We start from the raw sequence: 18,934 nt of genomic DNA, 5'->3' as shown, positions 1-18,934 counted from the left end.
TGTCTGGCAGTTCAGCCAGTTTTAAATCCACCTCGCTTCTTGAAAAACTGAAATTGCAGATAAATTTGCAACTTTGTCATCTTTGTTTTAAGTACAGCTTGCTTAAGCCTTTAAGCCTAAGACAGTCTTCAAAATCTTTTTTGTTTTCAAATGAGCACTGCCATTCCTGGTCCAAAATCAAGAAATCATAAATACTGTGGGGGCTTTCTTTTCACAAAGTGGAACAATGTTGAAGTACTTGTATTTCAGGCAGCAAGATAGACACCTATTTTTAAGGGTAGAATTTTCTGAATAAAGTGTTTAAGCAGTCTCTAGCACTGTCAGGGAACTTGGAAGTTCTTGGGAGTGCAGGAAAACTAGCGATATTGTGAAGAAGTATTTTATATGTAAACGGAAACAGCTACTCTCCAAATATGTAAAAATTATCATCTTATATGCACTATTTGGATATTGCATTAGTAATATTTGTTGGTTTTGTGTCACTTTGTCTGTTCTAGGGAGTATGACTTCTGCAACTTCACCTATCATTTTGAAATGGGACCCCAAAAGTCTGGAAATCAGGACCCTCACAGTAGAGAGGCTACTGGAACCACTTGTTACGCAGGCAAGTGTGTTTGATTTATTTTGCTTCTTTCTTTAACATGATGTTACAGGTACTCATTATATGTAATTATCTTAATAATATTTTATAGTAAGAAATTAAATAGTTTGTGTTCATCTCTAGTAGAAAGTTTCATTCAAATTTCTTTAGAAGTTCTTCTTCTAAATAATTTATAATCTCCAAGTATGAGGAGGCAGTTATGCTCGTCTTTCAAAGCAGTTTAGAAATTTATGAAACAATCGATTTAAGTTAAGGATCTGACTGAGCACGTGCTCCTTGTCTCTTACGGTACAACAGAAGACAGGTTCACATTGAAAACAAAGAAACAAACCATTGAAATGAAAGAAACTATTGAAACCTGTTTCATTTTGTACTGCAGTGGATTAGGAGTATACATCCATCCATTTATCTTCCAACTAGGTAAAAGTAACTTTGCTAGTAGAAGCTAAAACGTTTGTCTGATCATTTCTAAGCGGTCCCCATCAGGGCAATTTATGAGTCTGTGGCCTGTTCCCTTTTCATTCCTGAGTATCTATTAATAATGAGCAGCTGGTTACATAATTTTATCCCAGTGAGCCTCAAAATGGGCAGTCCCATTATTTAAAACACACAAGTCATTTTTCTTCTAGGAATGCTAATTATATTAAAAATGAATGCCCGCTAACCCCATCTGTCCAACAACCTGTTATTAATAATTTTCTTATAGACATTGTGGACCTTAAGATTTGTCTGCTGGATAAAAATGTAGGCCTTCTTTTTTGAGTGAGACCAGACTTAATGTTGTGTTTGTTGTCAGAATAAAACTAATATTAAACATAAATCCCTGCTTTTCTAATGCTCTAAAAATAATGTCTGTGTGTGTTTCCTGTGCTCTTAAAGTGAGTCACTGTAGAAAGAAGTTATATCAGTTCTTATTTCTTTATGTTTGAGGAAAATTACTTTGCATTGTCTTTCTTCAAGTTATTCTGGAAGTACAAATCTGACACTGTACACAACTTTTCAGATGCAGAGGCAATTGAAGAGATACAGGTTTCATTTCACATAGCTGTTGATAACATGATAATTAACTTCCATTACAAACCCTGACAATTTTGGTGTCGATCTGGAAGACCAACTGTAGAATCTGGGAGTCCATGTGATATTAACTGAAAAATAGGTTATGAGTTCTCACTTTTTCTGGTCCTACTGCTGGCATAGAAAATGAAGCTGTTGTTGGCCTCTAAATTGTTGTGAAAAGAGCAGTGGATTGAGTCTTCTGTGAGTATATCTCCTGTTTTCCTTCCACCGATTTTCAGCCAAAAAGCAAAAGTATCATAGTTTCCTAGTTTCTGAAGTTGTCTGGGTAAACTTTGGTTTAGCTAGATTTAGGTTTGATAGCACTCCTCTACAAAGGCAAGTAAAGAAGTTACAGGTTGAACTACAAGGCACTATTTCTTCAGTAGTGGAAACTAGGGTGCCCCAGATCTTGAAATGGCTATTTTGACGAGGAGCAATACATTAATATTATAGCAGTTTTTCAAGAAGGCTAGAGGAAATAATGTACAGTCCAGAGTCAGAACAGAAATGTTGAACTATTGTTTTATTCAAAGTTTATGATTACCCACAAGCTGACTCTTTCATTTCATAAATTCATAGATAATATTCACATATATAAAGGACTTTTTGAACATATAATTCTTCATACTAGAGAAATAAATTTTAGCTAATTTTCCTCTATATTGAATCCGATAAACTGTGGTTGACTAATGCATGTTCTTGTGAGATGCACAAACATAATCTTGAAAGCCTCAAGTGATTAAGACTTCTCTCAGATTGTGTTTATCTGATGCACTTTTAGCCTAAGTTATTCAACTGCTCTTGTTTTTCTCAGATAAGCTAACAATCATCCCAGCCTGAGGGCTTTTTTTTCCTCTTAAAATTGTTTATACAGTCTGATCAAGTGAAGAGTAGTACCTAATTTACCTCAAGTCTGGGATAGCACTTTGCTTAAAGTGACAACCTCCAAAAGATACCGTGCACATGTTCCATGTTCACAGATTTTGGACATTTGAAAAAAAAAAAAATCAAACCACTCTACTTTCCAAAGAAAGCATCTAGTTTGAAAATTTCTCTTGCTAAATAAATACATAAATAAAATATTTAATCCCTGTTTGGTTAGAACTCCGAAGTCCACTGGAGGTTCGTAAGAGCTGTTTAGTATAGACATCTTAGAGACGTGAAGTTCTTTAATATTGCATTAAAAATAGGTCACTGGGTAGAAAAGAGAGACTAAGGGCCACCGACTGCAACGGACTGTCCTGAACAAGTTCCTGAGCAACCTGGTCGAACTTGGAAGGTAGCGCTACTGAGCAGGAGGTTGGAGTAGATGATCTCCTTATCCCTTACAACCCAAATTTGTCTGATTCTATGATTATTAGCCCAGCATGTTTTATTTTGGCATTGGCACTTGAGTACTTAGACTGTGCTCTTGTTGTCCAAGCTGCACAGGGTTTGGGGGAACATTTGAAAAGAAGTCTTTAGCCTCCAAAAATGTCAGTCAACCTTTTTTTTTTTTTTTTTTTTGTATACTTGGGGATTTAGGCTCTGAACTTGGTGTATATAAAGGCACATAAAAAAGTGAGAGATTTTCAAACTGCTGAGCATCCTCTGATTTCTACTGAAATTCTGAAGAGTAACGCAGAAGTACGGTGTGGATTTGAAAAAGAACAACCGAGGGAGTCAGGAGAGTGGTGCATTAAACTGAATTTTAGACAAGCTCATTAGTGTTCCAAATGAGAAAATATGGATAACCTATGAATTGATTTAGAAAAAAATTATAAGACAGGAAGGTTGTCTGAGCTGGAGGCAAAAAAATCCATTAACTGATCACGAGAATGCATGAGAAATGACAGAACTGCATTTATTCTAGGAAGCCTTGAACTAGCAAACTAATTAAAACTTTCTCTAGCTGTCAGAGATCTAAGAGAACTGGAACTTGCTGGGGCACCCGTTTTTCCCTTGTTGTCATATTTAAAGAGCAACAGAGATGCCCTGCCACATGTCTCTTTCACATTACGGTTATTGGGATTTTGTAAGAAATGTGTGATTGAGGAAATTTATTAGAATTTCTCCTCAAGTATATTGAATTTATCTAATGATTGCAATATGCTTCTGTTCTCTGGCTTCAATATCGCAGTCAGCTAAAAGCATAAGGTAATTATTCCTGCTTGTTAATTTTGTTTTGTGGGAGTTTGTAACGATTAACCTTTTTAACTATGTATCTTAGCATTTTTAATTCCATGAAATTTTTATATGGAAATGTATAACTAAAAATATTTTCTCAAGGAATAGTGCCTCTTCTTCTTGCCTTTGTACCCAGTAACCAAAACGAACGACAACTTTGTCAGGCTGTGGATCGTTTCCCTGAATGGTTTGTGGATTTTGATATATTACTTTTTTAGGAAAGGCTTAAATGCTCTTTCCTGACATTTTGTGTGTAGCTTCCATTACCCTTTGTGGAGATTGCCCGTAAGGATTCAGGGGATAGTTTTTGGTTTCTGATGGTTCTGGAAAATAATTAAATACAAATATCAACTTTTAATACAACTTATTGCCTGGCCAGATATATATGTTAAAGCCAAAACCCACTAAGACTTTTTGGGAAAAATACCAAAATTACTTATGGATCATATGGATAAAAGGATCAAGGAGTTCATATAGTTTTGAAGACAAGGTGTGAATTGCTCTTCTGACCAAATGTCGGTTTTCTGATGTCAAACTCTAGTTCTTTTCAATAGCTTTTCCTAGATGTTTTAAATAGTAGTATGGAAGATCTACAAATGTACCTGTTTTTCAGACCCGTGCAGCAACAAATTTTTGGAAACTGTACTTCCAAGGTTTTAATCGAGACTGTTTTTACCTTCTTTACCTTTTCATTTCCTTCTGGCAAAATTTTTGTAGAGAGTTCATGGATATTTAGCCACTGAACAGAATGTTGTTAAACATGTTACTAAGATGGTCTTCAGTTGTGTGTTTGCTATTTTATTTTTAAGCAATTTTTAATACGGAAATGAACCTTTTCAGGTGCTTTTAGAAGTCTTGGCATTATTATTTTTTTTGAGTGGGAGAGTAGTGCCACAACACTTAAAAACTGTGTAACAGAAACTATTTTGTATTGTATTTTTACCCATGTACTTAAAGAAAAAAGAAACCCAAAAAGGGAAATATATTCTGCCCACTTTTTAATTAAAATTTTCATAAGATAATGTGACATATTATTGGCCTTCTAGTTCTGCCGGGACAGTTCTGCATGGCAGTTCATGTGTGTTTGCCATCAGAAATTTAAGAGGTTTAATACAGTAGGTTAGAATGAAACAATGGTACGTCGCATGGCACATGAGGACCTCTAATTAATCACACTTTTTGTAATTGTTTTCTATATACTGACACTTAGTAAAATTAAATAATCTGTATCTATAAAATAAACAGGTCATCAGTTATGATTCTAATTTGCTTTAATTAGTGCAACGTATGCATGAACTCACAGCAGTTATGAATGGCCTGGTACTTTGCAATTTCTCCTTCTTTCGGTTTCACGTTGCCTTTTAGTAGCTTGTAATCAAATTCCACGAAAGAATCTCTCACTTTTCAATTTAAAGAACTGGTGCTTAATCCAATTCGTTGTGTACTATACTCTAAAAACGGACAGATTTCTGTATTGCCATGAGAAAAGCATTTTTATTCCCAGCCATCCCAGTTATTCAGATATAATTTGTAGTTAGTGAGCCTGGATTTTATTATATTTGAACCCTAAATGTGGCACACTTACTAACCTCAGCAGGAAATATATTATTGATTATTATTGTCATGGAGGCACGTGTGAGCCACGCGTATGTGTGTGCACACGCACCACCACACACAGGATTCCTTCTAGAGGGTTCTGAATGCCTATGAATGCTTAAAACAGTTTTGAGAAAAATAGCTACAGATAATAGAAAATAGTAGGCCTGACGCACTCAAACGGAGTTAGTAATTGCACAGAATTTTTGTGCAGTTTCTCTGTTTGAGAGCTGAGTTTGGTTAAAGCAGCGGGTGAGGAAAAGTCTTTTTGCAAGACAGACCCGAGGGAAAATCAATTATAAAAGCTCTTTTTTTTTTTGACCATTTGAACTCAATTCAACAGTATTATAAGGTCCAAATTATTATTTTTAATTGAACAGAACTATTTCCCAATTGTAAAATAACGTTGTGTTTAAGCTCTGGTTCTGTTGCAATGTTCACAGATCGGTGGCATTTCTGGGCGTGCGGGAGGTGAGACTGCACATGGGTCGTGCCTGGCACGGACGAGTTAGTCGAGGGCCGTTACTGTCGGGGGGTCAAAGCTAGAGCCCGTCAGCAAAAGATTTTGGAATTTTTCTTTTCTAACGAAAACTGAAATTTAAACATTATTTTTGAAGGTTTTTTTCATTGAGCAGGAACCAAATTCACCTTCCTTGTCTCAACATTATTCTAGTTATCACTTAAAATAACATCTGAACAAAAAAATACTTGGACTCTAATAGTAAGTCTTGAGGAGGAATTTGCTTTATATTTTTGCCGATGCAGCGAGGAGCCACACAGCTGCATCAAGTCAGCTGATGGACGCTGTGTCGCGGCCTTGACTATGGCACGAACAGGAGAGGAACGCTCTGTCCCACCTGCAGGCTCGAGCTCCTCTCCCAGCTCGCGACCTCCCCATGCTCCCCAAGTCAGAGTCGTCTTCTAGGTCCGGAGTTACGACCTCTTCTCATCAAAGCCTAACCAGAATAGGTATATCAACTTATTTTTAAAAAGATGATTCCATAGTTAATAGCCATTCTCATTGTTTAATGGACAGTAGACCTGGCTGGAAAAGAAGTAATGAATGTAATGGATTTTCATTTTGGTTGATAAAGAAAAACCTGTTAGATAATAAACTTATTAAAAGTATTTGACATAATAGTTTTTTCAGTGATTAAGATAGAATACTTCAAAATTATATTAGCAGATATAACTGCTAATATAATAACTGATATAACTATAATTAATAGTTTTAAGTTTGTGACAGTTTTATAATGTTCTTTTGAGTCCTTAGCAGGGGGCTAATTTGGAAAGATGTTTTTTATATTGTGATCCTTAAATGGATCAGATGGTAGCTATTAAGCGAATTTAGTGAGACAGTATTATTGTTATAACACAGCATTAATGAGATTATTATTGGAATACTTCCTCAGTCTCAAAAATGGTGTTGACAAATTGGAAGGAGATCAGAGAAGAAATACAGAAATGATTTGAGTTTTGTCTTTTATTGGCAGGCTAAAGACTTTGGATGTATTCTTTTATATATCAATAATGAGAAATTGTCTTAACTTACAGTGTGGGTTTGAAGACCATTTCTGGTAGTACCTACAAAGTAAATAACATTCTAGAATTAATGTAAATTAAATTCAAATATGGGATTCACACCCTGAAATTAAAACATCTGAACATGAAAATGATGTAGAGTGAAAATTTTGGAGTAAGGACTTAGGTGAGTAGGCTGTAGTAAGTCAAGAGGTGTTATGAGCTCAATCTGTGTACACATCTGTATGAGGGAAAAGTGTTCTTGCAGTGAAGGGTTTTTTCATATTACAAAATCCTGTGACTGGGGCCTGAAGCTATAAATAAATGGAGGCTTCTAACAACATGCCCACTGGAACAGTTCTTCTAGAATTGTGGGCAACTCAATACTACCAAAATTCTTTAAAAAAGAATAACTTAAATTAGCTAAGTTAACTTAATTAAGTTAAATAATTTAATATTTTTCTAAAGGACGTGCTTTAGGTCTATTAGAGTTATAAAATTAGGGAAAGAATTACTGGAAGAACAAAAATATGTGCAGTAATGTGCCCTCTCCTTTATGAATCAAGGAGAAAGCAGGAGCAGGATTGTTCCTTCTGTAGATCAGACTCACCAGAAAAAAGAAAAGCTCGATCTGCATGCTATGTGATTAAATATGTACGCTTCTGATGACTTCCATAGTCTTTGGATGAGATATGGATATTACAGTTTGTAATCCATCTTAGCTTCATGCCCGAGTATGATGTAAAAATTCTATTCTCTTTTGCATTGGCTTAATTTGCTACATGTCATCATTGATCGCAAATGCTAGGCTGCAAAATAAGCCTGCTTACAAAAAGACTACACTAATAACAAGATTTGCTTTGAAGTGTTAATTAACGTAATTATTATAGATCTGTGTTCTGAACAGCAGTGAATTTTTTTTTCGACTTCCCGTCTATACATACAGCTGAAGATTGACTAATTTATTTTAAGCTCAAAGAATTCAGAGCATGGATACATGGATCATTTAGTTAATTTCTTTCTTTCTTATACTAATTTCTTTGGAATATTGATTTCATTTATTATTAGGTGTGCACCTTTTTACCATATTTTCTGGATTCAAATACATTTTCTTAGCTATCTTTGAATTTTTTTATAAAATGTGATAGTATTGAACTAGCAAGATGAGACCTTTTTGTTTGGTTATTTTTAACAAAATGTTGCTTTTCAGCCTGAGAAATTTAGAAATGAATTACAGTTGCGTTAAGTTAATGCCTTTGCCTCAATCACATGGTCAAAATTATCATATTTAGTGTCCTATTTGCTAAATTAATATTTAGTATCTTTTCCCGCAACCTCATAAGTGGTCGCTGTTCTAGAGCAGTGTGTCTCTGAGCGGCAAATGCTTTTATTGTGAAGAAATGTCCTCTTCTAGTTGTAGGCAACTGTCTCTTTCAATGGGATGCTGAATATTTTCTCCTTGATGTATTGACATTTTTCTTTCATTTACAATTTTTCTAACTGCTACTGTAGTCATTCAGTACTCACTGATGAGACTTCTAAAATCTTTTACTATTGTATAATGGGAGCATTAAACATATGTAACTCGTGGTTAGCCTGTGCAACACAGGTGTCTTCAATATTGTGAAGATGACTTTTGAAGAATGTACAAGAAATACTGCTCTGCTCAGCAGAAGGTTTATTTTTGGTGGATGCTTGTTTTTAGAGTAAGCCTTTTTTAATTTAAAGGGAAGTCAGTACTAGCATTTTCACTGTCATACAGTTTATTGGGTCAGTTACTTGTTCAGATTTTCACTCCTGGCTGATAGGTAGCTCATAAATAAAAGTATATCAAGCAAAAAAGCATAATCATAACAAAGAATCTCTCTGAGGTCTTCCTTTGTGTCAATATTTGAGAGAGAGACGGAATTGATTATATATACCCTTTTAACCAAGAAAAGTATCTTAATTTTACCTTAAGAAACTGTTAGCGTGGAAAAGGATAAAACAAAGGTAATTCCTCCCACGCTAAGAGTTGCTGCAGGCATGAGTTTTCAGATCTCACGCAATCTGCGCTCCTTTCCCAAATCACCCACCACAACACCGACACTTTGGATGTGTGGCTGAGCGCTGTCCTGTGTTGTACCCCTTGCTCCGGGCTGCACCTAATTTGATGGACCCTAGAGTGGATGAACGGTGGCCCAGCCCTGCATCCCAAACCGGGTTGGTGCCTCCTGCTTTCACGTTTCTTGGGGAGCAGCCTGCTCTAGCCCTTCGCCGTGGCATATGGCCGAGGACACTTTGTTGTTCTGACCGGAGATCTTGCACAACTTCCACGTAACCCAACTCCTCTGAACACTTCTCCTCTCGCACATCTATATGTGTATCACACCATCCAGCATCTGAAGATTTCCCTTTTCAGAGTGTACGTGAATCGAGATGCCTCTTGTTGAATAAATTCATCTAAATTCTGTCAACTTGAATAACCACCTTCTCTCTCCCTTTTCTCTCTTTTTGCCTCTCCCCACCCTTTGTCCCCACTTGCAAAATCTTGACAACATGAGACATATTCTGTGTTTCCAGATTCAGCTTTTGCTTGTTTTCCTTTTTTGCTGAACTTTTATCTTGCTCGTCAGCATACATTTGGGCTGGAAGGGGTGGGGGGTAGATGGATCCTTGGTCTCTCTTCTTAACATGCTTGGTCATGTTCTTATCCTAACTTATCAGGGAGCAATTGATTTACCAAGTCAGGATCTAGTGTAATTTTTATTTCCTTCTCAAAACAGCAATCGGAAAGCCAAGCTTTCAAAATCAGTGTATGCCCCTTAAGGGCATGGACCTTTCAAATTGCAAAATCACAGACTTGCCCTCTGTTGCCCTGTGCAATATCTACAGGTTGCTTCTGCTTTACAGCGAACAAGCTCGACAGCTTTCTGTTCTGTAGTACAGACCTGCTCAGTGCAACTGTGATGGTGGGCAGCACTCTTTCATTCTATTTAGAATAATTTCAGGCAACAAGTGTGTCTGTACAACACTGAATTCTAAAGACTTTTAGGGTTAGTCAGACTCTTCACAGTCAATTAAGTATCACATTAATAAGCATATGCACATATGCAGTTTTTCTGCCTTTAAAGATGGGGTGGACCTTTCAGTAAGGTGCACGTTCAACTTTCTTGTTCTTTTTCTTGTTCTAAAACGCTATCTGCTTGTAAAAAGGGTTAAACCGTATGTTTTAAAGAAAGATTTTGGAGAAAAGAGATTTGCAACAGGATTTAATTTTCCTTATTCATTTCATGTTGCTCCATAGTGATGAAAATGTATTGTACCTGCTTATGCTAATAGCAAGTTCTTTTATTAGTAGGTATTCATGTAGAAGCATAAGCAATCCAGCATACTGAATGACTACCGAATATTGAGCTGTTTCCAGGGGATACGTATTAATCTATTCAGATTTTCCCAGCAAATTACACTTATCTACACACTATAGAGGAGAACGATTAAGCTTTTACTACACTGCTTGAAACAGTTTAATTAACCATATGTTATTCTGTAGGGTTATAGTAGTACAAGTACAAAATAATAAAAGCCAAGGTATAGATCTTTGTTTTTGAAGAAAAGAGATATCAGTTATTTTTTTTCCTGAACACTTGTCAGGTGGTTTTTCATTTTTCTGAAAAAGTGATCTGCTCAAAAACCTTGAGGAAAATTCATGCATGAGGCAGAGCTTATTTTATTTTCTTCCCCATCATCTTTAAATCTACTTCCTTCATGCATTCCTCCACACAAGATCTCCTTGAAGATTTCCATGAACCTCTGAGAGCTGTACTACTTATATTTTTCTTTCCTTTCAGACTGAGGGGCTCAATGTTTTCATGTATGTGCCTTATGATATTGTTTACTATTGGAATATTGTTGATTAAACCAGTTTATGGTCCTATTTTTATCCTTTGTAGAAAAGGAAATATGCTTTGTATGAGAAGTTCTCATCTGTCATAACCGAAGTACTGTTAGAGTAACTGAAAACATGCAGATATATTTTTATGTTACTTTTTCTGACAGTTAGTTCATTTTATGGTGTGGTCCGTTCCCTGACTTACGTGCAGAATAAATTCACTGACAAATGGACACCTTTATCAGGGAGATTCTGAATTCAACAGCATTCTAGCGTGCTTGTTCAGGGTATATCAGGATTATGTCATTTATTTCCATCCAGATGAATGCCATTTTGTGGACATGCCATCTCATCCAACGTGTACGTTTAATTGCACTATTACTAATACTGAGAACTCAGTAATGACACTTTAACTGTGTGTGTGTGTTTGGACACAGAGCAAGAAATTCGATGCTGTGAGCTGCCAGCTTTTCCTCCTGAGCAGCCCGTCTGCCTGCTTCCCCATGTGGCAGGCAGCTCTGGGGACAGAAGCTCTGACTGCCTTGCTAGCTCACCTGGTCAACTAACAAGCAGTTAGGAACCGTATTTTCTGGGTCATCTTTTGTTGCTAGACATCTCAAGCTTTTAGCAAATTCAGCTGGGACAATTGGGTTGGGGACTTACCTATGCTCCCGGCTTGATTGCCAGGCTGTCTGGTTTTCTTGAGTTCATAGCTTGCAGTAAAGCCGGGTAGAAAGCTGCAGTGCCATGTTGCGGAGAGTGAAAAGTTGGCCTGCTGTTCTGAATCAAACTAAAATTTAGGAGCCTTAATACTTTATGAAATGGAATCATCATTCCTCAACCATCGTTTGTTTGGACCATTACTCGAAACTGAAAAGGCCAAACCTGGTTTTGAGTTAATGGTACCTACATAATGTGCTAGGCCATGTGTTTTTGTTTTTAATATATCCTGTTACACAAATATTTTAAATTCTCTGAACAGAATGATCAACATTTTGCATATTCCCATTAAGGCCTATCAACTTTGATAGGTATTTACCAATAGTATATAATACAGAAAGGTCTGATGCTCCTCAAAGAGGTTTTTTTTTTCCTCTCTCAAAGGGCACATTGTAAGCATTTTATTTATCATTCAGTTTGCTTTATTTATTAATATTATGCAGAAAGTAGCAGGAAGTTCTCGTTAAAGAAAAAGGGAGGTTTTGTTTATGACACAGTAACAAAATTGCAGCAGTTGCACTGATCTTTAGAGTCCTTTAGGGCAGTAGGCAAACGGTGTAAGAGGAGTGGAAATTATTATTGCAGTCGTCATTCTGGAGCCTTTGCTGGTGTTTAAATTTTTGTGAACAAAAGTTACTAAGCACTTTAAAGACTGAAATTTTGAGTTCAGTGTAGTAGTCACTGCATAATATTTTATACATCTTTAATCAGAGCTTAGTCCTGCACGTGTTCGTCACACTTCATGCCTTTTTGTTGGACTGCAATAAAAGAAGAATAAAATTGGCATAATCAAGTTTATTCAGTTGCTTTCTCTCTTCAAGTGTTTGGCTTAGTAGTTCTCTGTTTAGGCTTATAAGAGCATCCTCAATTAATGTGAAAGATTTTGCCTCTTTTGGTTCAAGTTTTCTTTCTTTGCTTGCTTTGCCGCTGTTTTGTTTGTACAAGCCCAGCAACAGCCCTTGAGGCGGGATGAGCCAGCAGGGACATTAAACATCCGCACATCATTTATTACACATCTCTCATGGAAATGAGATAAGAGACCCACAGTGTCAGTTTGCACTGAGCACTATGAGCTTTGGAGGTACTCAGAGCAGTCTGCTTTTATGCATGTTTTTGTTACAGAAATCCTAATAGAATTGCATCAGAAACGAAGTCAACATAAATTAAGATCAGTGCGATGCTTTCCTCTTCGTTAAAAGTGACACTCCTAATGCCGCTTTGCCTCAAAGCGGGCTGCGTCCTCCAGAGGTGTTCTGTCTGCAGCCTCTCCTCCAGGTGGTCTGTGGAAGCAAGGGAAGCAAGACTGACAGTTTTCTCTCCAGGGAAGTAGATATAAGGTACCACAGATTGCACCCACAGAGCCGTGATCGGCTCTGCAAAAGTCTCTGTCAGTGCTCTTGTGAGCTGATGCCCCCAGAAGTCATGTGAAGTGGCCAAGGATTTGGCATTTACTCTTGCAGAGGAAAGCGATTGCTGCTCCGGTGAGGGGTCGAAGGGCAAGCTGCAGGACGTGACGCTGGGTGAAAGTCGAGAGAGCTGTGAGTGGTGTGCCCGGTTTTGGTTTGGTATATCTAAACATCATTGGTTGAAGGAGGTACGTGTCAAGGTTCTGTTCACATGTACTCATTCATCCATTACTCAGTTAATTCCTTATTCGCTTGAGTCCTTGTGATACTTCAGACTAAGGATTTCAACGACGCCAGCACTTGCGCTTTTATCTGGAGTATTTTATTCCCTGGTATTGTACCTTTTACGTGCGTGCTAAGATCCTACATGGTGTTGAGGGACTTGTTCCTAGGTACATACCACGGTTGCATCTACTCGAGAAGCAGTTACTGAGTCGCTAGCCAGGGAGTTGCCAGGGAGCCCCAGCAACCTAAAGCACAGACGTGCCTGGAGCGTAGCCAGTGGCTGTGGCCACAGTTGGGTTTTTGAGCATCCTGAGAAAAACCGCGACCAGAGGGGGGATTATCTGCTGCTGCTTCTGCTGACCTACAGCTTTCACTGTGTTTAACGCCAAATTTTAAGGCATGATAGGGAAGCCGTACGATCTTTAGGTAATGCAGTCCTCACATCTCCTTTTTCTCCCCTACAACCCTATGCTTTTGCCGGCTGCCTGGTTTTGTCACCAGGTGCCATTCTGGGCCAAAATAAAACTTAGCAAATTGCTTGTCAAGAAATGGTAATTAAGTGCTTTTGAACTGGAAGGAAAACAACAGAAAATATTTAAGCTCTCATTCTTCATAGAGATGAAATTTAGTAAAGACAAACATTTTTAGAACTTCTGAGGTGATGGTTTAGAAAGAAAAGTTTAATTTTAAATTTTAGCTTCCTATAGTAATTTTATGCAGAGTTATCTGACTACTCCCATATGACCAGACTATTTCTGTTCACTCCTTCAAAATACTTCTTTTGGCCAAAATTTTTCTGTTACTACACCATGAATCGATGTTCTGTGATAATTTCTGTTCTTTTTCCTTCTTCTCTCTCCTTCCTAGTATAATATTTATGTTGTCTAGATTCTTTTAAAATCAATGCATTTACAAATTATTGCTGCTCCTTTTAATCCAGAAGTTCTTGTCCTTCAGACCACACTATCTGGAGTTCCTTGGGGACATCTGGTAGGGGGTCCCCGTCCTGGGGAACATCAGCTGCCTACCAACATCTGATTGCAGGGTTGTTGTTCGCTGTTCGCTCGGACACAGCTTTTGCATTAGTTTTTTTATTGGAATTGCAGGAAAGGGCAGGAATTAGCAGGGCTGCACTTTCCAGTTTAGAAATTTCTGTTTTAGAGAAAAAGATTTTAGTTTAACAGGCTGTTGGATGGACTTCAGTAGCTGGTTGTATCCCGAGTTTCGTGAATTCATTCATTCACTGGAAAATCAGTGGAAAATACAATTGTTTCTCTATACTTGGCGATCCAAACTTCAAACTTAATTACAAATTTTCCCTTGAACTGCTGGCAAAAACTTAAGCAGTGTCAGTTTATATGTATATTATTTATGTTTGTTTTAATGAGTCAACTGCACTTCTAACATGCATGTCTCTTACTGATGTGGCCGTAGGAAAGGTAAGGCTTCAAAAGTCACATGTTAAGAAGATAAATATTTAAAAGTAATATATCCTTTTTTATGATGTCACTTTTATTCTGTACTCCCCAACGCTGTATAAAATAGTTTGTTATTTTCCTTGTCAGTGGATGCTGTAATTTTATGAGATATATATGCCTTGACATGATATGATTCGCTGTGTACTTCTCCCTGAGATTCTGCAAGAAACTTATTTAGCAAGGAAATGAATACAGATAATCAGCATCTAATTTCACAGAAGTCTCCAATAGCTTATGCTGAGTCCCTATATTTCTGTTTATGTAGGAGGGAACTAACGAAGAGCTAATTATTTCATCAAAATGTGCCTTATGTTGGATTCATTAAAGTTCCACTTTTGTCCACTGAGGATGTGTCGCCCACTTGATGTTCATAAAGCCTTTATTAAAATTTATAACTTCATTTTGTAGTACTGCGCAACTCATTTTTATTTTTCATGAGATTTTTCTCATGTGCTTTGTCCTTGTAAATTTATTTACTGTAGCCTTAATTTAGTAAATCTCACACAAGATGCTAAGAACTTTACATGCATAACATAATCAGAGGCTTTTTTATTGAGTTTTATTCTCATGTTTGACACATTTTCTTTTTAAATAATTAAATCCATATATTTCCAACAAAATTCTGTGGCATTTACTCTGTGGGTATACATTCTGTGGGTTTAATAGAGTTTCTATTTTAAAAGGATGTGAATATATGGAAAAAAATTTACAGTACATTTTCCGTGTTAATCAAGTGAACATGTTCTGCTGACTTTATTGATCAGTTCTGATTAATCACCTTGATCCTGAATATTCAATGACTTTTATGACAAGCGTCACGTATTCCTCTAATATTATTCCCTATTATTTTTAGAGGTCAGAGGAAGTGCTTTATTTCATCAAATTGTTTAGTTCTGGTTCTAAATGAATTTAGAAAATATATTTTGCACATTTTTTTTTCCTGTTAGATGTTGTTGTATATTATATTCCCCCAAAGGATATCCATCCAACCACATACAGCGCTACACACTTTGTTTTCCTTTTTTTTTTTTGGGGGGGGGTAATAGCTGTAATTTTTCATCCAATGGGCTAAAATGTCATCTGTATTTCAGTGTCCATTTGAAACGTGCTCCTTACCCAGGAGGTCGGCTGCTTTGGTTTGATGAAGGTCAGCTCTCCAGGCTGCCACCAAATCTTATGCTCTTATAAGGCACCTTTCTGTGCGGCTTAAGCAAATGGATCTGTCTTTGAGAACAGCCCTTACATAGCTGACGTGTCGGAGTCGTCCACTGCTTCAGCTTCTTGTTGCCCCCGAGCTATTTTTAAATATCCGTACACGTGCATCAAAAAAACAAGACTAAGATTGATTAGGTGCTCACAGAACAGTCTCGTCTTACTTGTTCTGTGCGCTGCATCCTAAAAAAAAACCCCAAACCCTACTTTAAGGCTCATCCTCCCAAGGTACATTTTTGTAAGATAACAGTGCTGTCCCCGGGTCTGTTACCAGACTTGTATAAAAGATTAGCAGGGTCTAGTTATAATGCAAACCTGACCTGCTTTTGCCTTGCTTCCTAAATGGCTTAAGGGAAAAACATTCTTGCATGTGACAGATGAGCAGTCTCCTTGCTGCTTGAAAGAAGAAAAAAAAGAAAAAACAAACAAACAAAACCCCCTAAATGTTTGGAGAATGCTTTAGGCCATTTGAAATGTATAGATCTCAGAAGAGAGATTGCCGTCTCGTGAGGCCTTTTGTGAGATGGCGGTGATATTGGAATGATGATATAGCAATACACTCTGAAATAAATTTATTCTAAGATGCTGATGTTTGTTCCCTAGGATGTTACCAGCGTTGGCTTTTCTGTAGTGTTTGCCCAGCTGTGGGATACAGTCGCAGCGCATTATTTTAGGTCAAGGTTTGTCAGCTAATCCAAAATCAGAATACTTTGTGAGCCTTCCATTGTTTTTACTGATTTATGCGAAAGATGCTACTTTAAGATCTGGTAACATCAAGTGATGTGTCACTTGACCGGATTTAGGAAAAAATTCAAAGGGGCAATAAAAGCAAAACCCCACATTCTTGTGGGCAACCTTTTCTCCCTCTTGTTCCTTTAAAATTGCATGTTTGCAATGCAAGTTTTGGGGACGCTCGATCCCTTCAACAAAAAGGCTTTAAGATACGTATTTTTAAATTTGTCCAAATAATACATATTCAATAATATTGGTTTGGAAATGGTAGAACCGTTCTTGATGAATCTTTTCACAAAAATGTAGCCTAGTGCATCTATCCAGAGTGGAAAACTGGAGCAAAAGAGAAGTTACAAGTTCATGCAAATTTATAAATACTTAAAAACAGGGGATTAGTGGTAGGCTGCTTCAAGTCTAATACTCATTGTGTTTTTGTTCCTTTATGAATTGATAATAATTTTAATTGCTACTTTTTAATTCTTACACATTTGTGGTAGAAATATTGGGGATAAGAATTGATCTTTCTAATTTATAACATGGTTTCTTATAATTCCGTTGCATAATTCTGGGAATTACTGCAAACAATGGGCTGTTTCCTTCCCACGCACAGTATTTATGAAAATGTTTGAAAGTCCTGCTAAGTAAGTAGTTGTTTATTATATTGTTATTGTATTTTAAGTACATGCTTAAGTGCCATCCTGCCTAGAGGTATTTCCTTGAAGTGGCTTGCTGATAAGAGGTGTAGCTTTTAGTCCCCTGTTTCTTTTTTGCTCTTTCTTGGTTATGTGCAGGTGATGACTCAAAAAGCAGGAGCCAATTCCATTTAGCATCTCCTTTCTCCTTGTGGTGGTGGAAATTAAGAGGGCTGTCATGGATTGATTTTTGTACATGTACAAAATAAATAGACATTTTTCTTCAGTGACATAATCTTCACTCTTCTTACAGTTACATGACAAAATTTGAAAAGTTTATGTTAACTCTGATGTTAACATTTGAAAGTAAATTTCATATAAAATAAAGAGAAAAGACATTAAGACTAATAAAAGTTTTGGCTTGTAAATTCTGCTGAAGTCCCTAGAGTTATTTTAAATCACATATGCTGTTAGGAATTGATTCCTGCAGGTAAGTGTCTAATCAAGTTATTCAGAGACTGAGTAAATGTAAGTGCTGTGTGTGGTAAAGAAGCTTTATAGCTAAAAGATTTTTTTTTCTTCCTTTTTTTTAGTTGGAATGTCTTTTGACAGATGTTCTAGCTTTAAAATTCTGGGTTTTTAGATGTGAATAGAAGTGATACTGTAACTCCATAATTAAGTAGAGGCTACAAAAATGTAATCAAAGAATGGTGCAACAGAATAGATCTTTGTTGTCGTACACTGCCACTGCGTGTTTTACATTACTCATCCAGCTCCTCTAAACCACTTTTGGTTTCATCGCTGTCAAATGCAATAACAGACTTGGGCAGATTTCTGACCATTCGTTAACATATCAGTGGTGCTTAATGACCCAGTTTACTGGCAGTTCTAAGCAGTTTTTTCAGGTGGGGCTGAATATATTTTTAGCACTCTAGTATTCGAGTAATAATTTGTCAGCAGCAAAAATGTTACTGATTCTGTTGGAATTTACTTCAAGTCTTCTGACTTTATTATACACTGACACCGGAGTTATTGATGTTGTGAGATAGCTGTCAGATGCTTTCAGGGTAGGGAGCTGCTGAATCCCATCAGCCCTTTTCAGAGGCAGAGTCCTGTTAAAAACAGCAAAAAGCTTCAAGGACAGATTATTTGATAAACCTGCTTCTCATAAGGACTGTCATGCCGAGATCCAGCTTGCCACGCATCCTGTCTTCTGCTGTGACCCATAGCAGATACCTAAGGGAGATTGCAAGACGTGGTAAACGGGTAGTGATTGCTCCCTTTGAACCACTGATTGTCAGGGCTTCCTGAGCCCGGAGCTCGGTGGTGGAGAGAATGGCCGAGAAGCCAGAACGTATGGTGAAAGGTTGTGCGCGAGGAGGACTAATTGCTTTCTCTGATCGCTCTTCTTCCTTGCTGTTCTTGCCATATGTCTTGACTTCATGAAGACTTAATAGTGGCTGAAATGGCATTCTCAGAAAGAAACAGTGGTTTAGATGAAACTGCTGTGGGACGATCATCATCTGGATGTAAAAACAATACCAGGTTTCACTGTCAATATAGGAGAGTCCACTGAAAAGTATTCTGATAGCATTTAGTATTTTAACTAATGGTCCAGATGATGGTATGGAGAGATGTGTGCTACATTTGCAGAGGACACCAAGCTAGAGTCAGGACTGTGAGCATATCGGTAGACGGAATTAGGAGTCAAAATAATC

The 18,934-nt window shown here is 37.2% G+C and overlaps 1 protein-coding gene across 2 annotated transcripts in view; it reads left to right on the top strand.

Annotated features, from left to right (window-relative positions):
- The first annotated feature begins 502 nt into the window (after positions 1-502).
- The window catches only part of CTNNA2 (catenin alpha 2), a 418,052-nt gene continuing 399,620 nt past the window's right edge, over positions 503-18,934 (top strand). For both annotated transcript variants that reach the window (XM_067297215.1, XM_067297214.1), the window contains exon 1: positions 503-604. In XM_067297215.1, the coding sequence (XP_067153316.1) occupies positions 503-604 (102 nt within the window). The remainder of the gene's footprint in view (positions 605-18,934) is intronic.

Source organism: Apteryx mantelli, chromosome 5 (assembly GCF_036417845.1).
Source record: "Apteryx mantelli isolate bAptMan1 chromosome 5, bAptMan1.hap1, whole genome shotgun sequence".
Taxonomy (NCBI): Eukaryota; Metazoa; Chordata; class Aves; order Apterygiformes; family Apterygidae; genus Apteryx; species Apteryx mantelli.
Note: the sequence above shows the minus strand (reverse complement) of the source record. Positions and strands in the feature narration are given on the sequence as shown.